The sequence below is a fragment of the Oncorhynchus clarkii genome, unplaced genomic scaffold (assembly GCF_045791955.1).
Source record: "Oncorhynchus clarkii lewisi isolate Uvic-CL-2024 unplaced genomic scaffold, UVic_Ocla_1.0 unplaced_contig_8653_pilon_pilon, whole genome shotgun sequence".
Lineage (NCBI taxonomy): Eukaryota > Metazoa > Chordata > Actinopteri > Salmoniformes > Salmonidae > Oncorhynchus > Oncorhynchus clarkii.
The window spans coordinates 28,009-45,201 of NW_027258531.1; the positions used below are offsets into that span (position 1 = coordinate 28,009).

At 45.4% G+C, this 17,193-nt stretch overlaps 1 protein-coding gene across 2 annotated transcripts in view; it reads left to right on the forward strand.

Moving 5' to 3' along the window:
• The window catches only part of LOC139397197 (ankyrin repeat domain 28b), a 35,271-nt gene extending 24,815 nt beyond the window's left edge, over window positions 1-10,456 (forward strand). Inside the window, exons 7-26 of one of the 2 annotated variants that reach the window (XM_071144070.1) lie at window positions 158-300; window positions 505-717; window positions 1,118-1,196; window positions 2,871-2,985; window positions 3,243-3,389; window positions 3,719-3,787; window positions 3,900-4,040; window positions 4,257-4,368; window positions 4,568-4,594; window positions 4,770-4,844; window positions 5,392-5,593; window positions 6,132-6,219; window positions 6,420-6,537; window positions 6,696-6,915; window positions 7,372-7,543; window positions 7,689-7,834; window positions 7,945-8,027; window positions 8,103-8,185; window positions 8,320-8,411; window positions 8,669-10,456. In XM_071144070.1, the coding sequence (XP_071000171.1) occupies window positions 158-300; window positions 505-717; window positions 1,118-1,196; window positions 2,871-2,985; window positions 3,243-3,389; window positions 3,719-3,787; window positions 3,900-4,040; window positions 4,257-4,368; window positions 4,568-4,594; window positions 4,770-4,844; window positions 5,392-5,593; window positions 6,132-6,219; window positions 6,420-6,537; window positions 6,696-6,915; window positions 7,372-7,543; window positions 7,689-7,834; window positions 7,945-8,027; window positions 8,103-8,185; window positions 8,320-8,411; window positions 8,669-8,961 (2,618 nt within the window). In that variant the 3' untranslated portion in view covers window positions 8,962-10,456. The remainder of the gene's footprint in view (window positions 1-157; window positions 301-504; window positions 718-1,117; window positions 1,197-2,870; window positions 2,986-3,242; window positions 3,390-3,718; window positions 3,788-3,899; window positions 4,041-4,256; window positions 4,369-4,567; window positions 4,595-4,769; window positions 4,845-5,391; window positions 5,594-6,131; window positions 6,220-6,419; window positions 6,538-6,695; window positions 6,916-7,371; window positions 7,544-7,688; window positions 7,835-7,944; window positions 8,028-8,102; window positions 8,186-8,319; window positions 8,412-8,668) is intronic. The other variant, XM_071144071.1, reaches the window with a different exon arrangement.
• Window positions 10,457-17,193: the final 6,737 nt, after the last annotated feature.

Consider the following 17,193-nt stretch of genomic DNA (forward strand, 5'->3'; position numbering starts at 1 on the left):
ACCTCTAGTGTGTTGTCAGAATGATGGACTAAGTATGTTGATAAGATGGTTTCAGTTGTAGGTAGGTATTGCTTGTGGTGCTGTGTACCACTGTAAACGCCTCTGTTTCTCTCTTTTCTCTCTCGCTCTGTCTCACACTCTCTCTTCCCCCCCATAGGGCACATTGAGGTGGTGAAACTGCTGGCCTCTCATGGATCAGAGGTGTCCTGTAAAGACAAGAAGGCCTACACCCCTCTCCACTCTGCAGCCTCCAGCGGCATGATCAGTGTGGTCAAGTACCTCCTGGACCTTGGGGTGGATGTGAGTCAATGCCCGCATTCAACTGTGTAGTCACTGTTCAATTACAACTCCACGAAAAGACAGAGCTCTAGTGTGTTGTAGAATGATTTCCTTTGGACCCAGTGTGTCGGGTCAGGGGTTTTTCCTAACCAAGTGACCTGATCAGAAATGTTTTGTTCTATCCCCCCTTCTCTCTACCCACTCTCCTCCCTCTTCTCCCTCCAGATAAATGAGCCCAATGGGTACGGTAACACCCCCCTCCACGTGGCGTGCTACAACGGCCAGGACGTGGTGGTAAATGAGCTGATCGAGTGCGGCGCCAACGTGAACCAGGTGAACGAGAAGGGTTTCGCCCCGCTCCACTTCACGGCCGCCTCGCGCCACGGGGCGCTCTGCCTGGAGCTGCTGGTGGGCAACGGGGCCCACGTCAACATCAAGGTGAGGAGACAGGATGATCAACTGTCTGTACCAAATGACACCCTGTTTCCTATGTAGTGCACTACCATTGACCAGGGCCCACAGAGTATGAAGCCGTGCTGACAACAGCTGCATCCCAAATGGCACCCTATTTCCTTTATAGTGCACTACTTTTGACCAGGGCCCACAGAGTAAGAAGCTGTGATGACAACAGCTGCATCCCAAATGGCACCCTATTTCCTTTATAGTGCACTACTTTGGGTCACTGATGCAGCACACGGCTTAGTAGACTTGGACCAAATACATTCAGATACCAATGGATTAATCTTAACAATACAAACTAAATGCAATAAAGCGCACCTCCACCTGTGGTCAGCAGCACAGACTGCAGTGTGAACCATCTGTCTCTCGCTCTCTGCAGAGTAAAGATGGAAAGACCCCCCTCCACATGACGGCCATCCACGGACGCTTCTCCAGATCTCAAGCCATCATCCAGAATGGTGAGTCTCTGTGAATGCTCTCAACAGAATATACACTGCTCAAAAAAATAAAGGGAACACTAAAATAACACATCCTAGATCTGAATGAATGAAATATTCTTATTAAATACTTCTTTCTTTACATAGTTGAATGTGCTGACAACAAAATCACACAAATGATCAATGGAAATCAAATTTATCAACCCATGGAGGTCTGGATTTGGAGTCACACTCAAAATTAAAGTGGAAAACCACACTACAGGCTGATCCAACTTTGATGTAATGTCCTTAAAACAAGTCAAAATGAGGCTCGGTAGTGTGTGTGGCCTCCACGTGCCTGTATGACCTCCCTACAACGCTTGGGCATGCTCCTGATGAGGTGGCGGATGGTCTCCTGAGGGATCTCCTCCCAGACTTGGACTAAAGCATCCGCCAACTCCTGGACAGTCTGTGGTGCAATGGTGGATGGAGCGAGACATGATGTCCCAGATGTGCTCAATTGGATTCAGGTCTGGTGAACGGACGGGCCAGTCCATAGCATCAATGCCTTCCTCTTGCAGGAACTGCTGACACACTCCAGCCACATGAGGTCTAGCATTGTCTTGCATTAGGAGAAACCCAGGGCCAACCGCACCAGCATATGGTCTCACAAGGGGTCCCCCAAGAAATGCCACCCCACACCATGACTGACCCACCGACAAACCGGTCATGCTGGAGGATGTTGCAGGCAGCAGAACGTTTTCCACGGCATCTCCAGACTCTGTCACGTCTGTCACATGTGCTCAGTGTGAACCTGCTTTCATCTGTGAAGAGCACAGGGCGCCAGTGGCGAATTTGCCAATCTTGGTGTTCTCTGGCAAATGCCAAACGTCCTGCACGGTGTTGGGCTGTAAGCACAACCCCCACCTGTGGACGTCAGGCCCTCATACCACCCTCATGGAGTCTGTTTCTGACCGTTTGAGCAGACACATGCACATTTGTGGCCTGCTGGAGGTCATTTTGCAGGGCTCTGGCAGTGCTCCTCCTGCTCCTCCTTGCACAAAGGCGGAGGTAGCGGTCCTGCTGCTGGGTTGTTGCCCTCCTACGGCCTTCTCCACGTCTCCCGATGTACTGGCCTGTCTCCTGGTAGCGCCTCCATGCTCTGGACACTACGCTGACAGACACAGCAAACCTTCTTGCCACAGCTCGAATGTGCCATCCTGGATGAGCTGCACTACCTGAGCCACTTGTGTGGGTTGTAGACTCCGTCTCATGCTACCACTAGAGTGAAAGCACCGCCAGCATTCAAAAGTGACCAAAACATCAGCCAGGAAGCATAGGAACTGAGAAGTTGTCTGGTCACCACCTGCAGAACCACTCCTTTATTGGGGGTGTCTTCCTAATTGCCTATAATTTCCACCTGTTATCTATTCCATTTGCACAACAGCATGTGAAATGTATTGTCAATCAGTGTTGCTTCCTAAGTGGACAGTTTGATTTCACAGAAGTGTGATTGACTTGGAGTTACATTGTGGTGTAAGTGTTCCCTTTGTTTTTTTTGAGCAGTGTATATATGAACCAGTAGGCTCTTCAGCATCTTGTCTTTTGTCTTCAAACCATGATACACTGGCACAGAGCAATGTTACTGCAACGTGGTTGAACATTTAGCTACGCGATGCCTCTAGGGTCAAGTGGTTGATTGTGTGTTTGTATTAGGTGCTGAGATCGACTGTGAAGATAAGAATGGAAACACACCCCTGCACATCTCTGCTCGCTACGGCCACGAGTTACTCATCAATACACTCATCACGAACGGTGCTGACACAGCCAAGTAAGAGAACACACAGTTTCCAGCAATACTGCAACATGCATCTGCAATTCTGTCATTGACCGAATTCCCACTTGGAGACTCTCTGCTCAACACATGAAATGGCCTCCATTGTGGTGTGTGGGTGGTTGATAGACTGGGCATTGCAGTATGCAGCAGGGTTTAATGAGGACTGTGATGTGCTGCTTTTTCTAAACTCAGCTGAATTAACTGGAAGTCGCTCTGAATAAGAGTGCTCAAAGTATAAAATGTTGTTGCAGACGAGGCGTCCATGGGATGTTCCCCCTCCACCTGGCTGCTCTCAGTGGTTTCTCTGACTGCTGTCGAAAGCTGCTCTCATCAGGCTTTGATATAGACACCCCTGACGACTTTGGAAGAACCTGTTTACATGCTGCAGCAGCTGGAGGGTGAGTGGACTGGTCCAGGCTTTACACCAAGGAATATGTAGTTCATGACCTGGAAAACCATCTCCTCCTGCAGTATAATTTCTGTATAATGTGGCTCCATGTTATGGTGGTATTGACTAAAATGTCTTTATCTTCCTGAAAGAGAAGATAAACCTGCACACTGCTCTTGCTAGTATCACTGTTTTTATCCTAGCTTTTATTAGCCTTAATAAAAACAGTGATGCTAGCAAGAGCAGTGTACAGGTTTCTCTTTTCTTTCAGGTTCTCTCATTGTTAACATGCACCTGATAGCTCAGAGGGCCTTTCTAAACTTGATATCTTGTTACCAGGAACCTGGACTGTCTGAATCTGCTGCTCAACACAGGGGCAGACTTCAACAGAAAGGACAGCTTCGGAAGGTCTGTCTGTGGCATCAACTTTCATATTTGTTCTTTATGATAATGGGGAATATTGGGATATTGTTTTGCATCTCCAATCAGCTGTTTCTGTTGACTGTTTGTGTTCTTCTAGGAGTCCTCTGCATTATGCAGCAGCCAACTGTAACTACCAGTGTCTGTTTGCCTTGGTGGGGTCTGGGGCCAGTGTGAACGACCTGGATAAGAGGGGCTGCACCCCGCTCCACTACGCTGCTGCCTCCGATACAGACGGAAAGTACGTCTCACACTCCTCTTACTGTTGTGTGTGTTGTGGTGCCGTGACCTTTCACATTTCACTGTAGTCTGGAGAGTATGTTGAGTGTTTGAATGCACGCTAGTGTTCAATCGGCAGTGTGAAAGCTTGGCCACGTCTCCTTTGGAAAAGTGTCTCTGCTTGATTATCTGTCTGTCTTGATGTTGGTGTAATGATTAGTGAACTCTTGACCTCTAGGTGTCTGGAGTATTTGCTGCGAAACGATGCTAACCCAGGGATCCGGGACAATCAGGGCTACAATGCAGTGCATTACGCGTCTGCATACGGACACCGCCTCTGTCTGGAGCTGGTGAGTCAGAACCACAGGATACTAGATGCCCTGCATCCACACCATTTTCACTGCGTCCCAAATGGCTGTGGGGCCCATAGGGTCAAAAGTAGTGCACTATATAGGGAATAGGCTGCCATTTGGGACATAATCATTGATATTCAGTAGGTTTTAAGGTGTGGTTGCATGTTTGTCGTCACTCTTGATGTTCTTTTTCCAGATTGCAAGTGAAACACCTTTAGATGTGGTAAGTGCCAGTTGGTAACTTTTCCTCACACTTGCTTGTTTAAGGTATGGATGCAACACCCCAGTATGTCTGCAGAGGCTGGTCACTGAGATTTACCATGTTACACATGCTACTAGACTAACCTTCCAAGTAAATATGTTACAAGTCTGAACTGGCCGTTCTTGTCTTTCCTCAGCTAATGGAAACCTCAGGGACAGACATCCTGAACGACTCTGATGTCAGAGCTCCCATCAGCCCTCTACACCTCGCTGTGAGTAAAGCCTACCTGCTCCTGTAGTGGTCTCCATATGACAAATTGCACCCTATTCCCTATTTAGTACACTACGTTCGACCAGATCCTTATAGGCCCTGATCAAAAGTAGTTCACTACATAGGGAATAGGGTGCTATCTGGGATGCAAGCATGGTGTAGATTTTCCACAGGAAGTTGACTGTCCAGACAGACTCACACACCATATTCCGATCTATTCCTGATTAGTGTAAAATACATGCATATTCTACACAGTGATGATGAGGATGATTTCCTTATTTTGCCATTTGAGTTAATCAACCTCAGAAGAGAAGTAGAGTGTTTGTTTCTCAATCCCACGCTTGGCAGGAACCTCCGATGTTGATGCTGGGCGGGAGCAAAAATGGGCTCCCGATTGAAAGACTCTGGTCTACTTTAGAGGTCTAGCACTGTATTTCTGTTCAGGCGTACCACGGGTCTACTCTAGGACATTGATTATATTAAAAGTGAATATCTATTCAGGCGTACCCCTGGACTTTGCTTGAGACTGTGTTTGTGTTTCTATTCAGGCGTACCACGGTCACCACCATGCTATGGAGGTCCTGGTTCAGTCTCTGCTGGATCTAGACGTGAGGGACAGCCAGGGGCGCACCCCTCTGGACCTGGCTGCCTTTAAAGGCCATGTGGAGTGTGTTGACGTCCTCATCAACCAGGGAGCCTCCATCCTGGTTAAAGACTTCACTCTGAAGAGGACCCCCATCCACGCTGCAGGTAGACATAAGGATATCACATAGAGCTTCTGTAATTAAAACGTTTTCCTGACCAAGATGGCCATTTGTTTGGTCATGTTGCTAGGACGACAATGTCCACTCTAGGGATGTTACATGGTATCGTGTGAAAATGCCCACGAGACACTGATCTAAGGTCATTTTTTTGTCATGCTCTCCACTAATTATTGAGGATCTAGGGAGGGTAAGCTGATCCTAGATCAGTGCACAGGGGAGACTTCTATCCAGAGCCATGTACACAGCTAACAGGTGACAGGCTTCGATGGCCTCCGCACCAAAATTCTTTATTATATGCTGTGTTAACATCATGAGGATGTCATCTACCAACACCACTGTTCTAGAAATCTGTCTGTTCATGTGAAGGTTATAGTCGTCCAGCAATCTGCTCATATCCTCTCTGTTCATCCTTTAGCTACCAACGGTCAATCATCTCAAATTCTTATATCCTCTTGTTGATCCTCCTCTAGCTACCAACGGTCAATCATCTGACATTCTTATATCCTCTGTTTATCTTCCTCCAGCAACCAACGGTCATTCGGAGTGTTTGCGTTTATTGATTGGAAATGCTGACCTCCAGAGTGCAGTGGATGTTCAAGATGGGAATGGACAGTAAGTCAATTGGGTTTTGGATACATTTCCTGAAATAAAGAGATTTTGAAACTGGGGCTGCATCCCAAATGACAACCTATTCTCTACTTGGTACAGTACTTTAAACCAAAGTCCTATGGGCTCAGGTCAAGAGTAGTGTACCATATAGGGAATAGGTTGCCATTTGGGACTTGTATTTTACCTGTTGTCTTGTGTATCAGAACCCCTCTGATGCTGTCGGTGCTGAGCGGACACACAGACTGTGTGTACTCGCTGCTCAACAAGGGAGCCAGCGTAGAAGCCAAAGACAAGTGGGGCAGAACAGCTCTACACAGAGGGGTGAGGAGGAGAGTTGTACACACTCACACAGAAAGAGAGGGGGAGGCTTGTTCTGATCTTGGGATGGGGCCATTGAACTACTAGGGATTGCTATGATTCCTTATTATATAATTGATTATGATTTAATCAATTCCATTCTTGTCTCGCCACCCTACCAGGCGGTGACTGGTCATGAGGAGTGTGTGGAGGCCCTGCTGCAGCACAGCGCCAGCTTCCTAGTTCGGGACTGTAAGGGGCGGACCCCTGTTCACCTGGCGGCGGCGTCTGGACACATCGGGGTGCTGGGGGGGCTCCTACATGCAGCCCAGTCAGTGGAGACCCTTCCCGTCATCACAGACAACCAGGGCTACACGCCACTACACTGGGCCTGCTACAACGGTACTAACTGGACTGAAGCTCTATTCTGATTCCCTCTCCAACACTGTAAACATGTCCCTGAATTAGGCAGGCCTTACAACGATACTAACTGGACTGGAGCTCTATTCTCTTCTCCAAGAAGTGTGCACTCATTCACTCCCTCTTGTGGATTGAAAAGCATTAGATTGGTCTTGATGGAGCAATGTGGGGCAATGAACAAGACTACAACACTGTGTGAGAAGTAGGGTTATGACTCTCAGTGGTGGAGCTTACATTGAAAGGACTTTGTCAGGGATTGACATATTATATGTTGTAGCTAAAACGTTTTTGTTGTGACTTCACCATTGTCAGATCCTTGGCTTTCTGAGGGTATTGTTGTGGTCTACAGTGACGTCATCTTTCTGCTGTATGTAATGTTTCCCGCTAGAGCAACGTATTACTTTTAATTCTAAATTAAATGAATCAATCTTCCACTAGGCCATGACACGTGTGTCGAGGTGCTGCTGGAACAGGAGGTTTTCCACAAGACCGAGGGCAACTCCTTCAGCCCCCTCCACTGTGCTGTGATCAACGACAACGAGGGGGCTGCAGAGATGTTGATTGACACTCTGGGGCCGGCCATTGTCAACGCCACTGACACCAAGAACCGGTAACTACGGCACACGACAACGTTCTTTTCTTCTGGAGAATAATGTTGTGAAAACGACCTCTGGGGTTGGATGAGGGATTGTAGAAACTATACTTGATAATAACACTCCTACTCCATATCAATGAAAACAGTTTCCTCTCTCCAGGACCCCCCTGCATGCGGCAGCCTTCACGGACCACGTGGAGTGTCTTCAGCTGCTGCTAGGTCACAATGCCCAGGTCAACTCCCCCGACGCCTCCGGGAAGACCTCCCTCATGATGGCTGCTGAGAACGGACAAACCAACGCTGTCGGTATGCAGTCCCCTCTCCTCCGCTTTGCCTCGCCAGCCGGCTTAAGTTCAACAATTTGAATAAGTAGCTTAATTTCCTAATGTAATTCCTTTTATGTTTCTCTGTCTCAGAGCTGTTGGTGAGCAGTGCCAAAGCAGAGCTCACCCTGCAGGATGCAGTCAAGAACACTGCTCTTCATCTGGCCTGCAGTAAGGTGAGCAACCCCACATGAAGAGGATGTTCTCTCTGGTTTGAATTTTGTCTGACATGTTTGACTCTGTTTTTAAAGGGGCATGAAACCAGTGCCTTGTTGATATTGGAGAAGATTACAGACAGGAACCTCATCAACTCGACTAACGCAGCCTTACAGACGTACGTATGGTTCAGCTGCATTAATTGGGCCATAGGGTCCTTGGTCAGAAGAAGTGCACTATATAGGGAATAGGCTGGCATTTGGGAGGTATCCTCATTTTCTGCTGGCTAATCTGATGGTACTTTCCCCTCAGGCCGTTACACGTTGCAGCCAGAAATGGTCTGACCGTGGTGGTGCAAGAGCTGCTAGCGAAGGGTGCTAGCGTGCTCGCAGTCGATGAGAATGGTAAGATCTGTAAGGCTAACACCATTTTCTTTGGTACTTTTCTTCTCAATGTGTCCACAAATGTTTCTCTCTAATCCACTGCTTGGAAAGTTCTGGGAAACTAAAGTCCATGGAGAATAAGAGCACCTCCCAGCTTCCCACTTGTCTTAACACCAGGCTAGGAGATGCCAAGTTATTTCATGTTTTTCACCAAAAGTGTTGTAGTAAACAGTGATGCTCCTGAAGTTATCCTCTGTGGTTCTGTTTGTACCCCTCAGGTTACACGCCTGCCTTGGCCTGCGCCCCCAACAAAGATGTGGCGGACTGCCTGGCGCTGATCCTGGCCACCATGATGCCCGTGTCCCCCTGTACCCCGGCACCCAGCCTGACCTTCAGTGCCATTAACCACTACACCACCAGCCCCTCCAAGAGTGTTACCTTCGACAGCCTGCCTGTGCTGCGCAGCGAACACAGCTCCTACTGCAGCTTCAACAACATCGGACACCGCGGCCACGACGAAGGCTTCTACAAGGATGAGGAACTCAACGACTCAGACTCGGAGACGTACTGAGAGTGGTGGTGGTCGCTGCCCAGGAAGAAGGGAGGCAAGTGCAGGCGGATGGACAGCGAAGTGGGGCAGAGGCCACAAACAAATACACACACCGTGTCTTAAATCACCATAGCCAGCTTTGGGAGGGCACGAGCCAAGACAGTCCAGTCCACACAGGAGCCTTAAGAGTCCCGCAAATAGAGAAAAGGAGGAGGTGCAACAGGCTGGCTGGCCCACACTCATTCTCTCGTACCACCAGGTTCCCTTCCAGCAGATACTGGACTTCAGAGGAACTGCTGCTGCTATACCCCATCTTTACTTTTACCCACAAAGGTCCTAAACGGTAGAAACTGTCTGGCAAACCTTATGATGGCAATAACCTGTAGTCCAAGGGGATAGTAGCACTTCACTGAGAGCAAAACAGACAGGGACCAAAAGATGTGGAAGAAGCCTTTTTAAAACCTGTTTTTACTAGAAATTGGGCTGAGAAAAAACATAAGGAGTGATGTTTCATGAGAGTGATTGTCATGTTTATCCGCACACTAAGACAGTCAGAACGCACCTAGCCTCTTGTCTGTAATCCATGTGGGAGGGGAAATCATTTATTTTTTATGAACACATTTTAATAAAATCATTTATGTCTTAAGCTCTGTGGGTAACAACAAATTGTAGTATTTGCTCTCATGAGTAATTTCAAAGATTAAATGAAACCCTATTCTGAATAGTACACTACTGTTGAACAGGGCCCATAGGGTTCTGGTCAAAAGCAGTGCACTCTAAAGGAAATAGGGTGCCATTTGGGATGTAGTTTTGCATACCGGTATGTGAGCAACAGGACTTTTTTTAAATTGAGAAATATTACATGTGTTATTAAACCTACCTGTCCTTTGCCCTCTAGAAAGTAAATTATTCATTCATGTATTCTTTCTTGTGATATTTGTCATTTTGTGCCTTCGTTAGTTACTGAGGGGAGGTTAGGAGAGTAAGGGCAGCTGTATGAGCGAAAACAATGATGCACACTAAGTACTACAACGTTTGTGAAAAGCACTGATACTATTCCGAGGCATGTGAGGTGGAAAACATGTCTCCCTTGGAGAGGAGAAACACTGTACACCAATGGTAGGACAGCAGCATTTAGATTTTCTTCTGTTGGAAAATAAATATCTTATTTGTCTTTGATCTTATAATCAATGTTTTTGACAGGTTTTGCTTGCTTTAACTTCAAAAAATGAAACCACTCAATCCTTTTATGTGATTGCTTGTTCGAATCCCCATTTGTCTCTTTTTGAAGATCATTTTAACTGGAAATATGTACAATACATTTGCTATGTTCATCAAATCAGGAACAGGAGGTTCACAGGTTGTTGTTTCCTTATCTATCTTCTAAAAGGATGAAACTAGCATGTACATATGAAATAGTGACTGAATTTGAAACTTCCATGAATTATTTCACTATCTGAAGATTGCTGTATATTTTATGAGTAATAAAAGAAATGAGTTGTTATTTAATAATGAACTATGGTTTCTGTTTTATGTGACAACTGCAGTATAAGCCCATTTCTAGGTATCAGGCAATGACTGGTGCCAATAACCCAAAAGAAAGGCTACAAGGAACAAGAATGGTCTCTTATTGGCAAAGTGATAAATTGGCCTAACGGTGTGGGTTATGTATTTTATTTTGCATTGCGTCCTCAACATTGCAATAATAGCCTACATTTATTTAAAACTGGCAGGATTTCCATGGGTGAGCTTTCAACCCAAATCTGTACAGCATTGTTAGTCTCGTGCTGGAGGAGCGTTCATTTTTGCAACGACATGGAGAAGAAAGTGTTCAAGGTAGGCATGTTATTTTTTAATTCTCAATTATATTACTGTGGATTAAATGTTTAATATCAAACTACGAAGTCTATGGCCGGGGAGTCTTGACAGTTGGTTAAAGGTACGTTAGAATCTGCTGTGGGTCAAGGGTTAACACACCACCCTCATATTTACGTCGTAAATTGCACGCTATTCCCTATGTAGGCTAGTGCATTACTTCTAAAAAGGACGCTGCCACAACTGAAGGTCTGCTAGTTGAATTATTTTGATTTGCCCTGCACACGAAGAGACAACACACATTATGTTAACCCTTGGCTCAGTCCTAGCTCTCAGGCAAAAGAACAATGAGGGGGTAAGGAAATACATATAACCCACGATGGCCCAAACCAAAATATACACAACTTTTACAATCACATGTACAATAGACGTGAAAGTGTTTGTACACTAAAGAAAAACATGAGCTATGCAGCTGTAATTAAATAAAGAAATACACTGAATTATTATCAAATTATTAACATCCCCTCTTGACCTGACCTATTTGAATTGGTCCTTGTGTGCAACTTGGTGCATAATCTAGGGGAACAACATCACACTGCTTGCTACACAATGGTTAAAATTCACTACCTAGCTAACCAACAGCATCTGAAACAATGTATTTCAGACAAGGGCTCATTGTGAAAATGTATTTGTTTGCAATAAACATCGAGACAAAATATATAGTTTAACCCGGCACTGTCTTATTTTGCCACATAGTTGCATTCTAGTTTTGTTGCTAAACAACCAACCAGTGAAAAGAGCCACACAGTAAAGTTGTCATAATACCCATAAAACCTAGCGGTCAAACAGGGAAATGGTTCCAATCGTTTTTCCTCCATTTTTCATATAGCAATTTTAGAAACACACAAAATCAGAGCTGTGTTTCATGTAGACTTCCCCTGGTGTGACGTTTTTAGAACCATGTAAATCTCTCACGGACAAGGTGACTTTTATCAATATATTTCGGCTCTATTTCCTCTCAGATTAGAAAATGCTAATTAGCATCAAAGTAGACATGCAAAACTACAAATCCCTGCAAGCTCCTAAACTTCATCTCTAGCTGACACCTTTGCTAACAGGTTTTGTATCTATTTAAAACTTGCACTTAACAGTCCACAGAGTTGTCCATTTTTAAAGAAATGCAGCCAATTTATTCATTACATTTAGCTAACATAGTTAAGAGATTCTTACTTTTGCCTCCATCAGCATGATTGTAATGACATTTGTAGTTCTTTATAACCACATTAGCAGCTAATTAGCATTTCATGTTGGGTAAATACAGGCAAATATATTGATAAAAGTCACCTTGACCTAGAGATTTACACAGATATCAAACTGTCACACCAGGGTAAGCCTACCCGAACCACAGCCCTTATTTTAAGTGTTTCTAAAAATCCCCTGTGAAAATGGAATGGTGGAAAAACAATTGGAACCATTTCACTGTTTGACCGCTAGGTTTTATGGGTATTATGACTCATACTGTGGTACTCTATAGGGCTCTGGCCAAAATAAGTGCTGTCTTTCAGGAATCAGTGGGAATGACCTCACCCTCATGGACCTGGATAACCCCATCAATGACAGTGATGTTGTGAAGGAAGTCAGGTAAGTGATGTACCTTAATGACTGGTTACAGGATCACATAGGCCTACAAATACAGATTCTGTAGTAGGTCAAAGATCACCACCTATGGATAGGTAGGCCCAGAGCCATGTATTTGGAAAGTTGGGACATTCAAATATCTGCATTATGTTGCATTTACATCAATATGTATACATTACACGACACAGTATAATCAAACATATCGATATGAGAGCTGGCTCCCCATGGGCAATATTGACATTTTTAACAATGCTATGTAACTGAACATTATTTAATAATTGACATATTTAAAAATTTTAAATGAAAGGCTCAAAGGCGCTAACATGGAGTCCTGCCTAAAAGTTGGCAGAATTCTCTAAATATATGACTCTGGATAGGCAGAGTCATCTCAGAGTATTGGAACCATAGAATTCGAGTGATTCTATTCAAATTCTAGAATGATTCATTTTACTTCTATGTTTCGAATTCTATAATTGGAACATCCTCACACTCACATTATAGCATATTATAGTGACCTTAGATTGATTCCTTTTTCTGTATCTAGACACGATACAGATCAGAGAGGCTGAGAGACAGACCAAGTTGGAAGAGGCTGTTCTAGAGACAGATATCCCAGCTCTGTCACTAGAGGATGAAGGAGAAATTAAGATGCAGGATGCTGATCTGAAGACAGATGGCACATCTCAGTCACAGGAGGTTGAAGGAGAGAGTGAGTTGGACGAGGCCATTGTCATCCCATCTCAGTCACAGGAGGTATGATGCAATGCGTTTTAATTACGCAGTGAAGATTAAAATGCCAAATGAATTTCCCAAGCTTTAGTTTATAAAGGTCTTCTAATCTAGGAGGCCAAAGGAGAGAGTGAGTTAAATCAGGTTGATCTGAAGACATCCACATCAACTCTGACACTGGAGGTCGAAGGAGAGAGTGAGTTGAATCAGGTTGATCTGAAGACATCCACATCAACTCTAACACTGGAGGTCGAAGGAGAGAGTGTCATGCAGGAGAGTGATGATGTAGAAACAGCCGGGCCATCTCAATCCCAGGAGACTGAACGAGTGGCAAAGGTAAATGCTTCCAGATAACAGTGTGTGTGTGTGTGTACATGTCTGTTTGTGCACGCAGACAGTAGTTCGTAAACAGACATTGCATTAACACTGCATGGCGAATTTGATTGAATTCCAGCCTAAGTCTGCTTTCTGTCGTCCCCATCAGGCTGCAGTGGTGACCTTCACTACCATGACCCGCAAGGCTGCAGCCTCCCAGACCAGCCTCACCCTCAGCAGGGGAAAGAGAAGCTACCCAGACCTACACACCTTTGTGCAGGACATGAAGGATGAGTTAGTTGCTCTTTGGCTTCCCCATGCATTTTTTTTTTATTTCACTTTTATTTAACCAGGTGGGCTAGTTGAGAACAAGTTCTCATTTACAACTGCGACCTGGCCAAGATAGAGCAAAACAGTGTGACACAGACACCAACACAGTTACACATGGAATAAACAATAAACATGCCAATAACACAATAAACAAGTCAATGACACAGTAGGAAAAAAAGAAAGTCTATATACAGTGTGTGCAAACGGCATGAGGAGGTAGGCAAAAAAATAGGCCATAGTAGCAAAGAATAACAATTTAGCAGATTAACACTGGAGTGATAAATGAGCAGATGATGATGTGCAAGTAGAGATACTGGTGTGCAAAAGAGCAGAAAAGTAAATAAACCACTGCTTTAATTGACTAGCTTGAGTAAACACATGGTGCAGCAGTGCAGCTCCGTTAACAAACTAACTCTGTATGGTCTTTTAACATTTCAGATGAGCAGAGATGAGTTTAGTGCTAGGTGCATGGATATTACAAATTGGGTGATGGAGTCTACATCCACTGTGGTCGTTCCTGCCCTTGACCTCACCATGCAGATCGAGCTCTCTGATTCGTCAAGCTCTTCTGGATCAGGAAGTCAGATTCAGCTTTAGTGGAGGACCCAGTAGACGCACCAGTTCTGGAACTACTTGCAGCACACAAACTCCCACGCCTATCCCCTCCTCTCACAGGTACCTACCCCTATCCCCTCCTCTCATAGGTACCAACTCCTATCCCCCCTCTCACAGGTACCTACCCACCCCTCATCCCCTCCTACAGGTACCTACCCCTATCCCCTCCTCTCACAGGTACTTACCCCTATCCCCTCCTCTCACAGGTACTTACCCCTATCCCCTCCTGTAGGTCTTTCTAAAAACATTATTCCCATGTCCCTTGTTATTAGTACAAATATTCATTCCAGATCCACTTAGTGAGAAATACTACACAACCACTCTAAAAGGTTTACTCTAAATGTTAATATTTGGTCGTGAGTGTCATTTGAGATGGTTCACAATGCTTCCTTTGAATAACAATAACAAGGTTGAGTTTGTGTCCCAAATTCTTGGATCATGTTTTTTATTTTGTTACCATGTACTATTTCATTTCTGTTGTGCATTCTGCAGGTCCATGACCTCTTTGCTGAGTGATGATGAAGAGCGATATGTCTCCTCACCTGAGGGTGGTGATAGAGAGATGAGACACAGACCCCACTCGGCACCACTGAGTTCTGTGTTTGGAATCTCTGAGGATTCTGTCTTCAACATGGTCCAGAGAGGCCAGTCGCAGAGTGGCATCGTACTGTCGTCCAGTTGGAGTAGACGGGAGAAATACAGACCTGTCAAAATACCAACGGACACCAGGTTTATGATGGGTATTGTAGAGTTGGTAATGAACCTTCTCAACTCCAGATTGGCTGAGCTAATGCGAAGTTTCAGTCAGGGAACTCTAGGTCCGCTGTCTGGTAGTATCTCAGCAAATCAGCAGTTTGCCCAAGAAATGCTAAGCATAGTGTCTTCTAAGATGTATTCCCATGCCACAGAGCATATTGCGCACGGCCACAAGTCAATTTCTGTCCGACAACAGAATGACAGAAGTGTTGTGGATCTTGTACTTGAGGTTTTTGGGATAACAGGATTTTTGGATAGCAGGTGCCCGTCAAGGCCAGAGTGCCTGCTCCTACAACTCAGTTAGTGGAGCAATAGATATGAGAGCTCTTGCTGGGGACTTGGTCAGACAGGTGTCTGTCAAACTCAGACCCTTTGTCTCTGAGAGTCAACTCTCCACCATGTCCATGACAGATCTGTCATCTATTTCTGACTCCACCTTGAAGCAGTTGTGTTGTGGCTTTGCTGTTGCAACTGTCTGCCAATCAATCAAAACGGACCTCGAGAGCCAGAGACCAACCGACCTGTCAGCCAGAGACCTTTGAGGACATGGATATCTCCGACATCCTCCAGGGCCCGTCGGCCATTTTGGAGGAGGCTGCTATGATTAAGCACCCAGAGATGTCCACCTCGACACTATACAGGTCTCTGCTTCTCGACTCATCTCTCGCCTCCTCTAACATGGTCACTGAGAGCATTATCTTCAACAGCCCACACCCATCAGAGGAGAATGTGAGTATTCAGAAGGTGATCCCTGTTGATAAAGTTGACATCCTCCATGGTCAACCAGTGGAGGAGTATATCGTCAAAGCTGAGCAATGCATCACTCAGGTCATTCAGGATGCAGCTGTGACATATACTGGCGTGCTGGATAAAACTGACACTTGTGGGAAACTGTCGGAAGTTCTGTCTATCTGTGTTTCCGCTGAGAATATTGAGGAGGCATCTTCTGATCTATTTGGTGGAATTATTTCCGACCTGCATAAGGTATCTCAGGTCAATAAGGCCTCCATGCGTACAAAATCCGGCCGCAAAATGTTCTGGGTGGAAGTGAGTTCAGGTTCCCAGAAGATTTATACCAAAACCCTGGACAAACTGAGGAAGCTTTTCACCCCTCACCTTCTGAGGGAAAAATTATCAAAATCGAACTCTGACATTGGACTACTTGTAACTGAGACCACTGTGGAGGTATCTCCTGTACAGAAGACAGACAATAATACCTCTTCAATGTCCTCAGCCCACCAGCTCACCCTCGACACCTGCACTAAAGGGGTCATCAAAAAGGTATTCTCGGTGCTGAGGGTGGAGACTTCAACCAGAAGTTGGACTCGATAATTTCGAAATTGGAGAGCCTCACCATTTCGAGTGACGTGACGTCAGCCAAGATTGCCAAGCTCACGCGATCTCGTAGTGCAGCCAGCAGAACCTCTAACATTTCCATCCAGAGCTTTCACAGTGCTGAGTTCCAAGCTACGGCCAAACTGATTGTGCGTGAGGCCATTATCAGAGCTGCTAGCGAAGCCAACTGTTCTTTGCCACAGAGCATGACTAGCAGCACCTTCTCACACCATGTGGTTTCTACAACTGAAGATATAGTGAATATGATCATGCAAGACCTTGAAAGTCTATCCCAGTACATAGAGGAGGACGCAGACTCCTTCCCACTAGGAGAGAAAAAGCTGCAGTCCCAGAGTTGTGTTTGACACCTTATTGGATGCTGCTCAAACCATGTACCACAGAGTAAAGGATAGACTGAACGTCTTTTTGTCTTTTCCACCCGTGTCAGTCACCATAGCCAAAGATGTGCTGGACTCCACCCCTGTGGAGACACTCAGATGCTCAAAGTCCCCTGACACTGCTCTTGTTAAGGACAGGAGCCGCCCTCCGTCTGTGAGAAGTGAGAAGCCATTTTCAAAAGTCAGTTTGACTAAAAGGTCTAAAGCCCTTGTGTCTTCGAGTGGCTCCTCCACAGACCACCATGTAATTGACACATGCAGTGAGGATGTCACTCTGAGTATGTCGGTTGTGAGCGACACCAGTTTGAAGAGAACCTCTCCT